This window comes from Seriola aureovittata, chromosome 8 (genome assembly GCF_021018895.1).
Source record: "Seriola aureovittata isolate HTS-2021-v1 ecotype China chromosome 8, ASM2101889v1, whole genome shotgun sequence".
NCBI lineage: Eukaryota > Metazoa > Chordata > Actinopteri > Carangiformes > Carangidae > Seriola > Seriola aureovittata.
The window spans coordinates 28568392-28585593 of record NC_079371.1 but is presented as its reverse complement, the minus strand read 5'-3'; the positions used below and the strand labels follow the sequence as shown (position 1 = coordinate 28585593).

At 44.4% G+C, this 17202-nt stretch overlaps 1 protein-coding gene across 1 annotated transcript in view; it reads right to left on the bottom strand.

Annotated features, from left to right (window-relative positions):
• Window positions 1-702: 702 nt before the first annotated feature.
• The window catches only part of LOC130173663 (GDNF family receptor alpha-4-like), a 57221-nt gene continuing 40721 nt past the window's right edge, over window positions 703-17202 (bottom strand). Inside the window, exons 6-8 of the mRNA XM_056383101.1 lie at window positions 16354-16488; window positions 14640-14776; window positions 703-9717 (exon numbers count right to left, since the gene is read on the bottom strand). Of these exons, the coding sequence (XP_056239076.1) occupies window positions 9499-9717; window positions 14640-14776; window positions 16354-16488 (491 nt within the window). The 3' untranslated portion in view covers window positions 703-9498. The remainder of the gene's footprint in view (window positions 9718-14639; window positions 14777-16353; window positions 16489-17202) is intronic.

Here is a 17202-nt window from a genome sequence, read left to right as displayed (position 1 = left end):
GTTCATGTAAAAACAACACAAACTGCATAAAGAGCTTAATAAAATTATTTCTTACCTCATTATATTTATTCAGTCAAACCTGCATTCATTCACTTGTGTGTGTCTGCTGTTTAGAGATGAGAAGGAAATGGACAGTAGTTTATCAGAGATTTTATTTAAAAAACAGCTGCAGCTGGAAACAACACTGATGAGAGTGAAGCAGAAGAATAAACCAGAACCAAACGGAACCAAGATTAAATAAAAACAAAGTAAAACTAGTTTATTTTTTTTAAACGAGTTACATGCTTGTTGTTGTGTTCTCTCTGAATCTCAACAGATTGGATCTGAAATCAGTGTTGACTTGAGGATGTTTACATCCACATGTCGAGACTGCAGCCTCATTAATAGTCTCTTCAATTTTTGGGGACCAGACATTAATCTACAATTGGACACTGATGGACTTTGACTTATTCCAAACTACAGCTGATCAGGAGAAGTAGAATTAAGACATAAGAGACCATCACATCAGGCCTTAGAGAGCTCCACCTTTACAACTTAAGATCCTCAGTGATGAAGAGCTGCTATTCCTATAGTCTGCTCAAAAAAAGCTGAGAGTGAGACTCTAACTCTTTAACACATAAATCCATGTGCTGCAGCACAGTCATAAGCAACAGAGAGATAAATCTTTAGTTGGAGTAATTAGAGAAGAAGAGACGCTGGAGGTGGAGGTAACGAAATGTCAGCTCGTACATTTATTTTATTCTTCACATGTGAACACAGCAGAGGCATGAGAGAGTGTTTCCTGTCCCCTCAGGGGGACGTCCAGCAGGGCTTAAGGTCAACGAATGATCAGGAACAGAAAGACTTCATGCGGGGCCACGTACATGCCCCCTGGAGATACACAGGTTTACTTCAACTCATGTTTTTACTCATGTGCTGGAGTTCATACCAACAGTTAGAGTCCCAACAGTCCAACAGGCAGAGAGCACAGTAGCACAGGGGGGAGGGGTCACACACTGAGAGAGGGGGGGGGTGTCAGTCAACATTCTTTAAGTGGGGGACATTTATCTCCACCTGCTTCTCTCCAGGGCCCCGGCCTCAGAGGAAGGTTTACAGAGACATCCATCCATCTTCATACAGAGGGATGAAAGAGAGCACACAACTTTTCATCCAATCACTGAGCAGCTCACAGAGTCTCTGACCGTGTGTGTGTGTGTGTGTGTGTGTGTGAGTGTAGAGTGTCATCATTTCAATCTCCATGGCGATGATCTTCCATTCAGCCAGGCACCTGCCGGGATAAGAGGTGGAGGAGGAGATAGGAGCAGGTTCAGTCAGTCAAGCGGGAAAAAGAAGGCTCAAAATGGCTGCCGGCTTGTCGCCAGGTGTCGGAGCGTTGAAAAGAATCAGAGCTCCACAGATCATTCAGCTCCATTTAGCTTTTGGGATCACCCAGGGTGCAGCAACGGGGGGGAGATGGGGGTAACCCTGGCAATGCATGGTGACGAGCGTGTGCATCTGTGTCAGCCGGAAAAAACATCCAGCTAAAAAGGAACACATCTGAAACAGTTCAGACGCAACAGGAGAGAGTCCAGGAGTCCAGGCATCCTGGAGAGGATACCTGGGGGGACCAGGAAACTCCAGGAAGTCCTAAAACTCATTCACTACATATTTAATTAAAACAGTGCCAGTCAGTGTACAGGAGTGAGACAGTTACACAAGTAAATAAATCAACAGAGTAAATATCCTCACACGAGTCTGTGAAATAATACAAAAAAACAAACTGTCTCGTCAGAAGAGACACACTGTTCCCTTTTCACACACTCTGGCATAGTCCAACACTGACCGATACACACAGCTGCCTCAAACACAACAGAGTGAAAGGAGAGGTTGTGCGTTTGACCAGATGTTGGTCAGTGACTGAGTCCACTTCCAAAACCACCGCAGCTGCTGAACCAGTTACGCAACTGTCAGTCCTGATCCAGAGGTCCTGTCACAGAGTTCCTGATACAGCGAAGGAGCTGATAACCACCTACAGTCAGACTGAGGAGTCAACACACTCTTCCTCACACTAATGACAAGTTAATAAGAGAGCTCACCAGTTCACTCTGTGGTCTTACTTAGTCTGGTTGACTAGTTATGGTGGTCATGGGAGCTAACTTTGGTTGATGTCGTGTTACTGGGACATTGTATTGACTCTTGATTGTGTTACACTGTTTTTTTTTACATCAACATTATCTCATTATCTCAGTGTAACTGGAGACCACTGTTCAACCAAACTGACAGTCTCATTCATCTGGTCTGTCAGTCTTTGAGTGTCTAAATACTGATGTGTTCACATCCAGACAACAAAACAATGTGGGAATAAAAATGAAACCGGTAATAACATGGCAAATATAAAATGCTAACATTTGTTTCTCATGCCATCTGATTCAGAATCAGAAGAGAAGATGATCATCAGTTCACACACAGTACAACCAGTGTTCAGCTTGGTTTAGACACAGGGGGAACTGAGCTAACCTTTATCTAGAAGGTAGCAAGCAGCTAACTTTCAGCTAGTGGTTAGCTAGCAGCTAATCTAGTAATTAACAAGCACCTAACCTTTACCTAGATGTTAGCCAGCAGTTAAACTTTATCTAGCAGTTAGCTAGCAGCTAATCTAGTTGTTAACAATCGTCTAACCTTAATCTGACAGGTAACAAGTAGCTAACCTTAACTTAGAAGTTAGCTAGCAGCTAAGCTTTATTGAGCAGTTAGCTAGCAGCTAATCTAGTAGTTAACAAGCATCTAACCTTAATCTAGTAGTGAACAACTAGCTAACCTTAACCTAGAAGTTAGCTTGCAGCTAAACTATATCCAGCAGTTAGCTAGCATCTAATCTAGTAGTTAACAAGCATCTAACCTTAATCTAGTAGTGAACAAGTAGCTAACCTTAACCTAGAAGTTAGCTTGCAGCTAAACTATATCCAGCAGTTAGCTAGCATCTAATCTAGTAGTTAGCAAGCACCTAACCTTAATAGTTTCCCGCGTAAAGTATGTTTTAGTAAACCAGGCTGAACATGTCACAAACATGAAGTTAAACAGTAGGTTAAAAAACATGATGAAACATAGTAACACTGTCTAGTGTTAACAACATGAACCTTTTAAAGCTTCAGTTAAAACAGAATAACCTGCTCCTCTGTTGTAGGGCCACTGGTAACAAAACATGTCTGTGGGTTCAGGTACAGTTGTAAATAATTGAGAAAAAAATTGTATTATTGAAACAACAAAGTTATAATTTTATAACCAGGCCAAATGTTAATCCAAATGTCAGTTTGTGTTTCCCTCTGTGTCAGTCTCTGGTGTAAGGTGGCAGCTGTAGAAGAAGCCTCACAGTGACTGAACCATGTGACCTCACCAGTTCAAACAGCACTGACATGTTTTAGAGATGAGATGTTTGTGACTGACAGCAGAGAGAGGTCCAGCTGCCGCAGGACTTTAGTGACAGTGACTGTGTGTTTGTGGATCTTTGTTTATCTGCAAGCATGACTGAGAAAACTGAGAAATGGTGGCAAACCAGTGTGTGTGTTTTGTGTATATGTGTGTGTGAATTAGAAATTGAAAAAGGACACAGCCTGTGTGTCTCTGTGTGAGTGTGTGTGTGAGTCTTTGAGCGCCGATGCTTCAGGACCTACAGAGTGTGAAATGGAGCAGGGAGGACTACAGCCGCCACACACTGCAACACACACATACACACACAAACACACACACACACGTACACACACATCTCTCTGTCTCTATCTTTTCCTCTCTCACCCCACCACCCCTCCCCCTCTGCCTTCACTTCCCTCTTCTCCCTGCTTTCCCCACTTCCATTTCCACCCCTTCCTTTTCTTTCTCTGCCTCTGCTCCATCCCCCCGTTTTCCCTCTCTTTCCATCTTTTTCACTTCCTCTACATCTCTTTGTCGCCGCTTTATTCCGCCACTTTATCTCTGTGGATAAAGCTCTCCCTGCTGTGGAGTTTGTTTTTCCCCCTGCTCCGTCTTTATCTTGCGTTTGGATGCGGTGTATGTGCAGCAGCATGGAGAGAGAGACAGACAGAGAGAGAGGACAGAGAGCGAGAGACACAGGCAGAGAGAGAGAAGAGAGAGGAGAGAGACAGCTTCCCCATGTCAGGCCAATGATGGATTAGAATACTAAAATACTGGAGAGAGAAAGCAGACACACTAGATGCTCAAATCTGACATGGTGTGTGTGTGTGTGTCTGTGTGTGTCTGTGTGTTTGTGTGTGTGCGCGTGTGTGCGTGTGTGTGTGTGTGTGTGTGTGTGTGTGTGTGTGCACTTTCCTGTGTGTAAATATACTGCACAGTAATAGAACAATAAAAGATGCTTCTTTCCAAGCACACACACACATCCTCCTCCTCACCCTGGAGGCTCTCTCTCTCTCTCTCACTCTCTCCCTCTCTCTCTCTGGGTTGATTTAATGCATGGCTTCTCCACTTGTTTATTTCAGTACATATTAATGTAAATCACTGGTGTCCACTCCCACCTTTCCCTCCCTCTCTCTCCCTCTCTTTCTGTCTCTCTCTCCCCTCATGTTGTCCTGCCACTGGACGACAAACAGCTGAGTCAATTACTATGAACAATGGTTTCCCCTGTAAAGGGCCGTCGCTCTGGCCCCCGCTGGCCCCCGTCAATCACTCGCCTGCCCTCCCCTGCTGATCTCAATTAACCCCTACTATTGGGTGGTAGGAGGTGGGGGTGAGGGGGAGATGGAGGGATATCTTCACCTCAAACGTGGTCAGTCAGCTGACCCACATGGAACAGACCACAATGTAAATGTTATGTAAATGATGATCATTGACATCCAGGCTGTGACCTTCACTCTGCACGAGGAAACATCAAGCTCACAGAGCAAGTGGACATGACTAACTTGTCCCCAATGGGAACATGGAGTCTGAGCTCACAGGTGGATGTTGGGGGGAGGAGGTGAAATTCTATGAACAGCAGCGGGGGGGATCTGTGGGGGGGTCTGGAGCAGTTTCATGGAAATAAATAGATTTAGTTTGACCAGGTACGACCAGATGTGATCAGGTCTCTGACTTGTTTCAAAATGCAAAATCCAGTCCCAGCAATACAGTCTTTATTAGACACGTCTTTATTTCTAATTCCCTCAATTTGACATGTGGAATTGGTAATAATGGTATTAGTATGAAGCCTCACTTTGATGCACTCCTGTTTGCCCTGTTAACCTTACTGCATTAGTCAACACTTCCTGTATTCGTTTCAAATTAAAAGCCCTCTAGCTTTTCAGTGGGCTGATGCTGAGTCGCATCAGTGAAGGTTGATTACATACATGAGCCCAGAACGCATGCAGAGGGGGTGGGGAATATAGGGCCCAGCAATATGCTGTGTTTATTCCTGTTTAATAAAATCTTGAAAAGCTGATCCCTGTAGTTTCCAACAAACACACAGGAGCAAAAAGTGCTTTTATGAGGGACTATTTTCAGCAGCGGATTAATCCACATTTAGTGCTGTAGTATTTGTGACAGCAGGACAGTGTGTGCAGGACTGAGTCAGAATAAACTCCAGTGTGTGTGTGGATGGTGATGAGGGAACATATGTGTGATGGACTGATGTGTGTTAATGTGTGTGGAGCTCTGAGGCTCAGAGGAGTCTCAGTCTGAATCTGTTCATGACATTTTTTGACAATATGTGGAATTTATTTTCTCCTGCTTGAGTCTGAATTTGAGTTAAATGACTTGAGTGTGATGACGAGCTTTCTTTAACCTTTACACAGCTGTCAAGACCTGCATCTATATAATGAATACAGTCATTACAATAAATGAATGTTTCATTGTAATCAGTCCTCTGTTAGATCACAGCCTGATTACTGTTTCTGACTTCAGCAAACTCCTCCTCACATCATCAGTGTTTACAGACCAGGTGACTTTCACTGATGGACAGGTTTAGTTTGAGACTGACACACACACACACACACACACACACACAGATGCACACACTGAGGTGTAGGTCTGTGTGTGTGTTTCTCAGCAGTTGTACACAACAGCAGACAAAGAGAGGTTAAAGTTCAATGCAGACCTTTCTCCCCTCTCTCTCTTTCTCTCTCCTCATCCTTTCTTTTCTTTTGTAGTTCGTGTCCTCAGTGGCTTCAGAAAGAAGAACTCCTCCTCCTCTGTGCCTCCTTTTTCTCTTCGTCTTTATTCTCTCTGCTCATCCTTTTTTCCTTGCCCTCTCCTTTCTCTGTTCCTTTTCACCTTTCAGTGTTTTGTATAGTCTGACTCCACCGGTCTCTTTATTCCTCCTCTCCTTCTCTTCTTCCTTTCTTCTCAACTGTCCTCTTCATCAGCCTGTCTTCCTTCCCCTCTTCTTCCTCACCTCTCGCTCTTATCTTGTTTATTTTATCCTCTTCTCTTTCTTTCTCTTTGCCCCTTCCATCTTTTTCTTTTCCACTTATTTGCTTCTGCGTCGTTTCTGCTTTTTCTTTTTTGTTCCTCTCCTTCCTCCTTCCTCCTCCCACCTCTTCTTTTCTTTCATCCTCTTTTTCTTGACGCTCTCCTCTATTTTCTGTCCCCCCCCCCCCCCTCCTTTGTCTCCATGCCCTCCACCATCTCTGGCGCCCCTGCAGATGAAGTTAATTCTACACGTTCCCCAGAAATAGGAAGGAATGAGGAAGAAAAACATTAGTGTCAGCAAAAGATTTATAAGACACAGAGAATCAAGAGCTGCTGAAGATGTTTGTGCTCCAGGGCCCTTCTGTTGTCACTATACTGCTCTATTTCTATCACTGCCTGATACCCCCCCACCACCCACCTTGCAAACCTCCCATCCCCCACCAACCCTGCACCCCCCCAGGAGCCTGTCAGATGATAAAGAGATGTTGTCAGGGACTGATTATCAGCCCCCAACTATAAACAAGTAAAACATCAAACGCACAAAGACCACACAGGGACTCGGCCTTATTTTGTTCTGAATCCCCCCCCCCCCCCTTTCTCTCTGTGTCGGTGTCAATGGTACTGTGTGTTTTCGCCTGCTGGGGAGTCATTTGATTTGTTCTGCTGTTTTAGAGCTCATATTGTTTCTGGTGTGTTGTTTTTATAATGTTGCTTTTATTCATATCAGAGCCTGTGGCAGCCTGGTCCTGGTCCTGGTCCTGAGTCAGTGGGGTGGGGGGGACAGGGAAGGAGCAATAAAGCAAGAAAGAGCTGCATTGGCTCAATAAATGGCAGGTGCTGTGTGTGTGTGTGTGTGTGTGTGTGTGTGCTGACGTGGGTGGAAATGATGAAGTGAAGATTTAAATTATAACAAAAAGCTTTACCCAGTTGTGTTTGCAGTCTCTGCTGATCCCACACACACACACACACACACACACATCACACACCCTGTGCTTCATGTTCATTAAACAATAAGAGACAAGTGTGTAATTTGTCTTTCACCATGGCTGTTGAACAGAAAGAGCAGACTCAGTCCATTCATCACCATGATAAAGTTTGACTAATGCACTGTAAATCAGTGTCCTTTCACTCTGCTGCTGTCAGGTGACCCACACACAGGTGAGTCTCCTACACAGGACGAGTCTTCATCTATCAATACGTTCAAAACAAAATGTAATCTTTTTCTTTACAGAAGAAAAAACAAGGTCTGACTGCAGCCGGGGGCATTTCTATATTTGTGGGGTATTCACATCCAGGCGGAGGAACAGAGGAACACCCAGCATGCAGCACTCACATCGTCTCTGTCCTGGTTCCTCACTCATCATGAGGATGAATGTGAACACAATGAGACTGCTGACAGCAGCAGAGTTTCTTTTTACATTAATAAAAGTCTACATTTATACAGTGTGTCCCAATCAGTCTAACTAACAGCGGAGTGAGGACTGAGGAGCAAGGACTGAGGACTGAGGAATGAGGACTGGAGAGTGAGGGCTGAGGGGTGAGGGCTGAGGGATGAGGGCTGAGGGGTGAGGGCTGAGGGCTGAGGAGTCAGGGCTGAGGGGTGAGGACTGGAGAGTGAGGGCTAAGGGGTGAGGGCTGAGGGGTGAGGGCTGAGGGGTGAGGGCTGAGGGCTGAGGACTGGGGAGTGAGGGCTGAGGGGTGAGGGCTGAGGGGTGAGGGCTGAGGGGTGAGGACTGGGGAGTGAGGGCTGAGGGGTGAGGGCTGAGGGGTGAGGGCTGAGGAGTGAGGGCTAAGGAGTGAGGACTGGGGAGTGAGGGCTGAGGAGTGAGGGCTAAGGAGTGAGGACTGGGGAGTGAGGGCTGAGGAGTCAGGGCTGAGGGGTGAGGACTGAGGAGTCAGGGCTGAGGGGTGAGGACTGAGGAGTCAGGGCTGAGGGGTGAGGGCTGAGGGGTGAGGACTGGGGAGTGAGGGCTGAGGGGTGAGGGCTGAGGGGTGAGGGGTGAGGGCTGAGGGGTGAGGGGTGAGGGCTGAGGAGTGAGGGCTAAGGAGTGAGGACTGGGGAGTGAGGGCTGAGGAGTCAGGGCTAAGGAGTGAGGGCTGAGGGGTGAGGGCTGAGGAGTGAGGGCTGAGGAGTGAGGGCTGAGGAGTGAGGGCTGAGGAGTCAGGGCTAAGGAGTGAGGGCTGAGGGGTGAGGGCTGAGGAGTGAGGGCTGAGGAGTCAGGGCTGAGGAGTGAGGGCTGAGGGGTGAGGGCTGAGGGGTGAGGGCTGAGGAGTGAGGGCTAAGGAGTGAGGACTGGGGAGTGAGGGCTGAGGAGTCAGGGCTAAGGAGTGAGGACTGGGGAGTGAGGGCTGAGGAGTCAGGGCTAAGGAGTGAGGGCTGAGGGGTGAGGGCTGAGGAGTGAGAGCTAAGGAGTGAGGACTGAGGAGTCAGGGCTGAGGGGTGAGGACTGAGGACAAAGGACTTAGGACAAAAGACTAAGGATCAAGGATTGAGGACTGAGGATAGAGGAGTGAGGATCAAGGACTGAGGACACATGGGACCATCTTTCACCTCAGACCTGTTATTGATTGGCAGCTGCAGCTACAGCTGAAGGATATATCCAGACTGAGGAGGAGGAGTTTGACTTGTCAGTTGTTTCTCTTCAGGCTGTTGTGACATGTATGACATCACAACAACACAGCATTACCTACAAGCCAGTGTTTCATCCCACTAAAACACCTGGGCTAATGTTAGCATGCTAACACCTGAGGAGCCGCTCACACTAACAGAATACTGAATATCTACGTGAAGCTCATTGATGGCAGCATGCACACACCTGCTCACCTGTCTGCAGGACGTTAATGCACCACTGCAGCTGCAGTCAGACCATGTTGACCAAAGCAGAGAGGGAAGGAAGGACGGAAGCAAGGAAGGAAGTGAAGGACTGAGGGGATGCTACTGACAAAAGGTGAAGTCCATCTCTTCACATGTTTCTTATCATTTTACAGCAATAAGTCCACGATTGTTAGAGGGTCCATTACTTGTGTGTATGTGTGTGTGTGTGTGTGTGTGTGTGTGTGTGTGCGTGTGTGTGTGTGTGTGTGTGTGTGTGTGTGTGTGTGTGTCTGTCTGTCTGTATCCCCACTCTACCCCCAGCTGAGGGAGGCAGACAGGAGCAGGAGCAGCAGTACAGTGGGTTTAGCGGGGCCAGTGTTGAGGCTTGGAGCCACTCCGGTCCCAGAGGAGCCCAGGTTGGAGACGGTGGCCCTCTCTGAGTACAGAGGGATGACATCAAACTGGCCACCTTCATCACCCTCCTCCTCTGTCTGTGTCAGCTCCTGCTCTTCCTCCTCACTCTCCACCACCTGACAGGGAGACATGGTGTGAATGACAGAACAGCTCTCAGCAGGTAAAAGTGGTAACTCTTCATTTGTATTTCATCATAATTCTGATTATAGAATATAGAGTTTTAAAATAGATTTGTCACTGAAGAACAAACAAACAGAGATCCAAACTAACTTCTTCACACTACATGAAAACAATGAGTGTGAGCGTTGTTGCATGTCACACCCTCTCTCTGCTTCCTGTCTCAAAATGCAGAAAAATAATCTTTAAAAAAACAGAGGACGTCTTATTTTGCATTTGTTTGGATAAGAAGGATTCTGCTGGAACAACCGATCTGCCTTATTAACACACACAGTGTGAGATCACTTTCATTCACTTTAAAGCTCCATATTTTTCTCTTTTATTTGAAGTGTTGATCCATAAGAAGATATATTTGTGATTTTAAGAACCAAAAACCATCTCAGTGTAGTTTTACATCTCCTCTCTCAGGCTTCTCTGTGGAGCTCTAGTAACAACAGGTTGGTGAGCCAATCAGAAGAGAGGAGGCTCTAAGCTTCTCCTCTGATTGGCTTGCTGTTTTCTGAGTGCGCCTACCTTCAGCTCACTCTCTTCAGCTGCTAGACACCCTGGACGGACTGGTGGAAATACCATAAATGTTATTTTCTTTCTTTCTTTCTTTCTTTCTTTCTTCTTCTTTCTTTCATTAAATAATTCTTATATCAGGTTTGGTTCAGAAATGAAAGGGTTAATGTCCTAAAACTTCCATTGTACTTCCACATTCAGGTAAGTCCTGCATCCTTTTGTTGTTGTTGCCAGTCAGGAGTAATTAAATCCCCTTCACCTGACAACAAATGTACAAACTGCCGGTATAACCCTATATTATTTTTATGTGAGGTGATATGAGGCCACATGAAGCCTACATCTATCCATAGCTATGGGTTTTCTGTTTTGCCTTTTAAGTTCCCGGTGTTTAACTAGTTTTTTTGGATTGGTCGTAAGTGACATTTTGTTAATAAAATACATTTTTCCCACTAACTCCCTTTGTCTGTCTAAAGGAAACCTAAAGGAACATTAACAAATACATACTTAAAGTAATTTACACCCCCCCCTTGATTGTAGAAATTTGACTGTGAAAACATAAAAACAAAGAGCTCATCTGTTCTTCTGAATATGACAGTTTTCCTCCACTGCTGCAGCAGAGACTCTGAATACTCTGCTGGAAAAATCACTTTAGAGAAACAAGCAAAAGCTGCTTGGAGAGACAAGACACACTGCTGAGTGATGGACAGATGAGGAGATGTGGAGCAGGTATGGATGGGGGGGCGGTAGATTGAAGATGTAACACTGAATGAACTGAGTGAATGAGTAAAAGAAGGAAAGGAAGATGAAGGAAGTGAGAAAAAGGATAGAGAGAAGAAAGTAAGGAGGGAAGAGAGGGATTTGTGCGTAGAGGAGAAAAAAGCAGGAGACATATGGTGTTGAATAAATTCATACTAATGAAGCCTGACTGATGCTCTGCTTCTAACCAACACCTCATCTAATCCGCTCACTGGGAGAGAGACACAGATGGACACAGAGAGAGAGAGAAAGAGAGAGAAAGAGAGAGAGAGCGAGTGGAGGAGGAAGAGTTAGTTGGAATCCCCTCTTGTCTGGAGGCCCAGATTATCTCTGGCAGTGAGGCATGCTGGGAGCAAGGGAGCCACAGCCACAGCAGATTGTGGTCTGGCCAAGGTTACAGTAGCCAGGACCAGGATTGGATTGGACCACATTTAGTGGTCAGTGTTGATGAAGGGCAGCCAGGAGCTGTGTCTCTGAGACACAGGAGCTAACAGGAGCTAACAGCACAGCCTCTGTGTGTGTGTTACCGTCTGCACATCACTGAACTGCAGACACAAACCTCATCCAACAGGACTGAGACCAAAACTCTTCAGGGCCAAGGCTCGTCTCTTAGCCACAGACTGACGCCTGATTGGCTGGGGGAGACCAATTAGACAGACCCCTGTGTATCATATGTTCTCCTCTGAGTTCACATCGAACACAAACGTCAGTGTTAACAACATCTGCTAAGACAGAATACACCAGAACCAGGTGTAAGTTCTCTTCAGGATCACAGTGATCAGTCACAGCTGTCTGTACATCCATGCTCCACTGCTAACAGGAAATTCAAACAGCTAACTCAGCATCATTCTAATGGCACCAACATCTGGTAAAGAGCAGGACAGGTCACAGCATCTGGTAAATCTGGACATCCAGCAGGACAAAGACAAGGGAGAAGGACCAGAGCCTGTCCAGTGGGGGTGACGGAGAGCTGAGGAAGAGGAACATACACATAAAACACACTGACACCATTCACAACTGTTTTGTCCACTTTTCTAAAAAAGAAAAAGCAGCTAATGTGACCTCCACTCCAGTCATTACCCCTGATGACAATCATCAGGTTTTTCTTCAGTATCAAAGTGATACAGTCATAGTTGTCTGAACTGACAGGATGTGCTAACAGCTAATTCAGGTTACTTTCATTTAATAGAGCAGTACCTGTGTTTGACATTACAGCAGCACATTTGAAGGGTCTTTCATGGCGGCTTATATCATTGGTTCCCAAATAGGCCAATATGTTAATGTTAGCATGTTACCATCTATCAGATTAGTAAAAACATTTCTGACTTCCTCCATTTGCACTAAAGTCAAAGTTCAGTCTGAGCTGATAAGAACAAGCAGCTGTTTACACAGTAATGACTCCATGACTGATCCAGTTTAAAATGAGAGATGTGTGGCGCCTCGGCGGCTCACCTGGTACAGTGCGTACCATGAGGACTCAGTACTTACTGCAGCGGCCTGGTTTCGAATCCGACCCATGGCCCTTTGCTGCATATCATCCCCTCTCTCTCTCACCCCAAACTTTCCTGTCTCCTGTCTAATAAAGGCATAGATAAGCCCAGAAAATAAAATGACAGATCTATCTCTGGATAGGAGAACCAGTCAGTTCACAGATCAGTTAGTAACTGTAGCTGTAACTATTACACACAGGATTACAGTCACCTTCAGCACAGGAAAATCACCCCACCACCCCCAGGTCCAGTCATAATGGGGCAGTGCCGACACCTCCATCAGGAGAGCAGTATCATCTGTTTGTTTCCTGTCTGTTAAACACGTTAAACAGATTAAAATGACTTGATGAGGTCAGGAGATCTTTGTCATCATCACTACACTAATACACATGTAGTTCAGGCTGCATTAAAAAACAATGACGACTGTCAACAGGAAACAAACTATGGTTGCCAACATTCACCACGACCTCCTGGTCAACAGGTGGACCACTGTCCAGATCCAGACCCAAACCCAGACACCGTCATGACATAAATCATGAGTGATGGAGTGTTGTAGTGTTTTTAGCAGGTGACATTACTAACATGACATTACTCAACCAATCACTATGACTGGAGTCATTGTGTGAGAGACACTCACAGGAGAGAGAGAGAGGAGAGACAAGTGGAGGAAGTGGAGAGAAGAGAGAAAGAGAAAATGATGTGTGAGAGCTGTTTCATTGTTAAGATGTGTTGAGATTGTTTATTATAAACTTGTTGAGACGGTTGGTTAAATGTCGACTGGTTAATAGATGGTTAACTGTTAACTGATTAACAGATGGTTCAAATACATGTAAAGCTATGCTTTTCATTTCATTTAGTAAAATAAAGCTCTTTATTATTATGTTTCAGCAGTTCTCTGTTCTGTAGTTATTAATTATCAGAGCTGATATTGAAATGATAAAGGAACATGTAGTTATTATTATATTATTACATAGAGAAGATGTTATTTATAATGAGCCCAGTCCTGATCAGACTAAGACTCTGTTCCAGGTCAGTTGCTGTTAACAGTCAGGAGATAAAATGATGTGCATGGTACTCAATGATTCTTATGGTTTGCCCTCTGCTCAGTGTGTCCCAGGCTCACAGGTGAACTTCCTCCATCTGAATAACTCTATTCATGAGTGTTGATGAGGTCTCTCCCAGCATCTGGACCTCAGTCCTGAACCCCGCCCCCTCAGATCCCATTTCAGCTCCTCTCAGTATGTTACAGGTGTAGCAATGATGAGCTTTGTCCGGGACACATGTATTAGTGTGTTACCTCTTATGCTACCATGCTAATCTGCTATTAGCCCGGCCGATATTCTCAGCACTTCCTGTTGCTCCTTCACAATAAAAGCCTGCCAGTGGTATTTCCTTGAAACTGTTAATTAATATTAAACACTCAATTAATGTAATTAATTACTACATGCCCCATGAACATTAATATGTTGTCATTTCATGTGATAGCAACATGTCTGATTACATTGGATTCTGCACGTTAATGACTTAATGTTTATTATTTTATGTCTTTTAGACATAATGTTCTTTAAAACCCTTTTACAGGTGATTTTATTTTTCAGTTTGAACACTATGAAAATTAACAGCATGGACTCTGTGTTGGACTTTATTCTTTGTTTATAATACATGACTGTAAACTGACAATCTTTGTACTGTTAATAATACTTGAAGACATGGTGGCATCTGTTAGCCACAACAGCAGCGTGGCTCATGGTCTGTTGATGCAGACAGAAACATCTCAACATCTATTGGACAGTTCAGACGTTCATGGTCCCCAGAGGATGACTTTAATAACTCCCTTCACTTTGTATCTAATGCCACCTTCAAGACAAAATTTCATTTTGTCCAATACAAACTACTGACATTCCCATCAGCCTCAGCTGTACTTTGTGCTATTAACATGCTAACATGCTAGACTCAGATGGTTATAACCTGTTAAACATTAGTATGTTAGCATTTTGAGCAGCTAGCATGTTTGCAGACTGCTGGTCTTGTTTCTGACGTTTCATTGATGAGACGATTAATGAGGAGAACAATTAGCAGCCTGTCTTATTGATGATGAACTGAAGTGTACTCACAATGTTGTTGTGCTCAGGCAGGTGGTTGTTTCTCAGCAGCTCATCCTCCTGAACCAACGGGGAGGGTCTGGGAGCAGGAGGGGGGGTGATGTCTGCAGGCAGGGAGCCGGGGCTCCCCATCCAGCTGATAGAGTTACCTGCACAGAGACACAGCCCGTCACTGTGTGTGTGTGTGTGTGTGTGTGTGTGTGTGTGTGTGTGTGTGTGTGCTCCAGCTGAGTGGGCATGAACCTTCACATCTATTTGGCAGCTTTATTGTCGGAGCTGTCTGCAGCTTGATAAATCACAGAGCTTTATGGAAAGTGCATTGACGTATCGATCCAGACTTTAGTGTTTGGACATCACGGCTCAGTGTGTATCGACAGTCTGACTGACAGCTGCTGTGATTGAGTGACAGCTGGAGGCTCCTCTCCTCACACCTCTGGAGCCCTCCACTGCACACACACACACACACACACACACACACACACACACACACACACACACACACGCACACACACACACACATACTGAGACTCTTATGAATGCTAACACTGTAGCATGTAGCTGACACAAAGGTGGAGCTCAGTTCAAGCTGTGAACATCACTGCAGGAGCAGCCACCCAGACACACTCATCATGTCCAAGTCATTTCTCATTTATTCCCTTTGAGCTGCAGCTCAGAGCTTCACTGCTGGTGACACATTAATTCTAGTCTTCAGATGCATTATTTAAAACAGGCTTTATTAAAACAATATGATTGCAGCCATTCATTCTATATTCCAAATATCACCAAAATACTCTGCTGCTTTGGAATAAAAACCATCTGGAACGGCAGGCAGAGCATCATGGGAAATCATGTCCTTATGTTCTTTTAGGATATTCTTTATTAGAAAAATCGATGTTAAGAAGAAGATCAAGTTCTGCTCTCAGAAACATTCTTTATATGAATATGAATGTGTTGATCTGCACAAATGTTCTTCATAGAGAAATGAAGAAAAAATGAAGTGTCAGCATTTTCTGAAAAATGTTTATTTTGATTGTGTCCTTTGTGAAAATCAGTTCAGAGGTTTGTGGAGGAGGTTAGACTTAGTAGATCAACATCAACTTCACAGCTGTGTTTTAAGGACATAGTCATATGTCATAGGACAGAGTCAGGAGTGGTTAGCCTAGATTAGCATAAAGACTGGAAGCAGAAGGACACAGTTAGCTTTGCACTGTCTAAAGGCAGGTCAGTCTGTGCAAGTCTGGATTCAGGTGTGTGATGCTGTCATTTCTCAGATTAGTGATGTTTTCTTCAACTGTGAGTCGTCATCATGTTTTGACTCAAATCTGAAATAAAAAATCTTAAAAATGACTAAAACTGAGATGATAAAGGTCTTAACTAGAGTTTTACTCAACTATACTCTAACTAATCAGCAGGAGGCACCAGGCAGGCCTTGCTTCATCTGCCTCATGCTGATGAGTCATAGTATAGCTGAGTAAAACTCTAATTAAGACCAGGTGATCTTCATATTCAGGTGTGTTCCTGCTGGACTGAGACTAAATGATTTCTACAGCCTGCACATGGAACTCTGACACCACTGATCCTGCAGATACAAATATAACAAACTGCCTGAGATCTGATCAAAACGTCAATAAATCCGTTTCAGGGACAATAGAAACATAAATGAATCTGAATGATGTGAATGTCGTCAGACTGAGACTAGTATGTCAAGCTTGTAATTCAGACTCACGCAGACAGTTGTTGTGGGTGAACATGCGCTGCAGCCTCAGACAGTCCTGCCATTGGTTCCCGCTGCCCTCACAGTTGCACCACAGCGACACATCAGCTGAGCTGTTGCTGATGTAGTTGGGCGTCATGATGGTTCCTGCAGGTCATCAAACAAACAATCATTCATCAATACTTATTTATCACAGTGAGACATAAACATATGGGCCGGACTCTACACTGACTTTCACTTTGAGCAGTTTGGTAGGAAATTGTTTTATTACACAAACAGGTTCTGTGTTTTTGCTTTAGTCAATAAAATCTCTTTGGTTATATTGGGGTTGGATTTAATTATTAAATGTTAATGAACATGTTTTGTCTCTGAGACTTTTTTGTTTTAAAGGTTTAATGAGGCTTCAGTTACAGTGGATGTTGACAGTGAAAACTTTACTTATATGTTCAGCATATCATATCACATTTTGCAGGTTGTCAGGTAAGTTAATTTAATAAACATTTCCTAATTTCCTCATCATAATCATAAAAAAACTCTATTAAAAATATACATCTTTGCTGTTGCAAATTAGAGACAGGGTTGTGCACAGCTGCTGGTTTCCTTATACATCAGTATAAGACTTTACTGGAGCTACAGGTGACAGTGTAGTTGTCAGGCTTTTATCTCATATGGATTCTGTCAACATGCTCCTGATAATCAATAACAGAAGTGATCAGATTCGCTGGGATCAGAGTCGACTCCTGCAAAGCTGATGAAAAGCTGTGACCATGATGTTTTTACAGTCGTGTCTGTCAGCTGTAAATATGATGATTAAACTATGAGGCTCATATAGAAGTCATCCATCACTGTCTCAGCTCACAG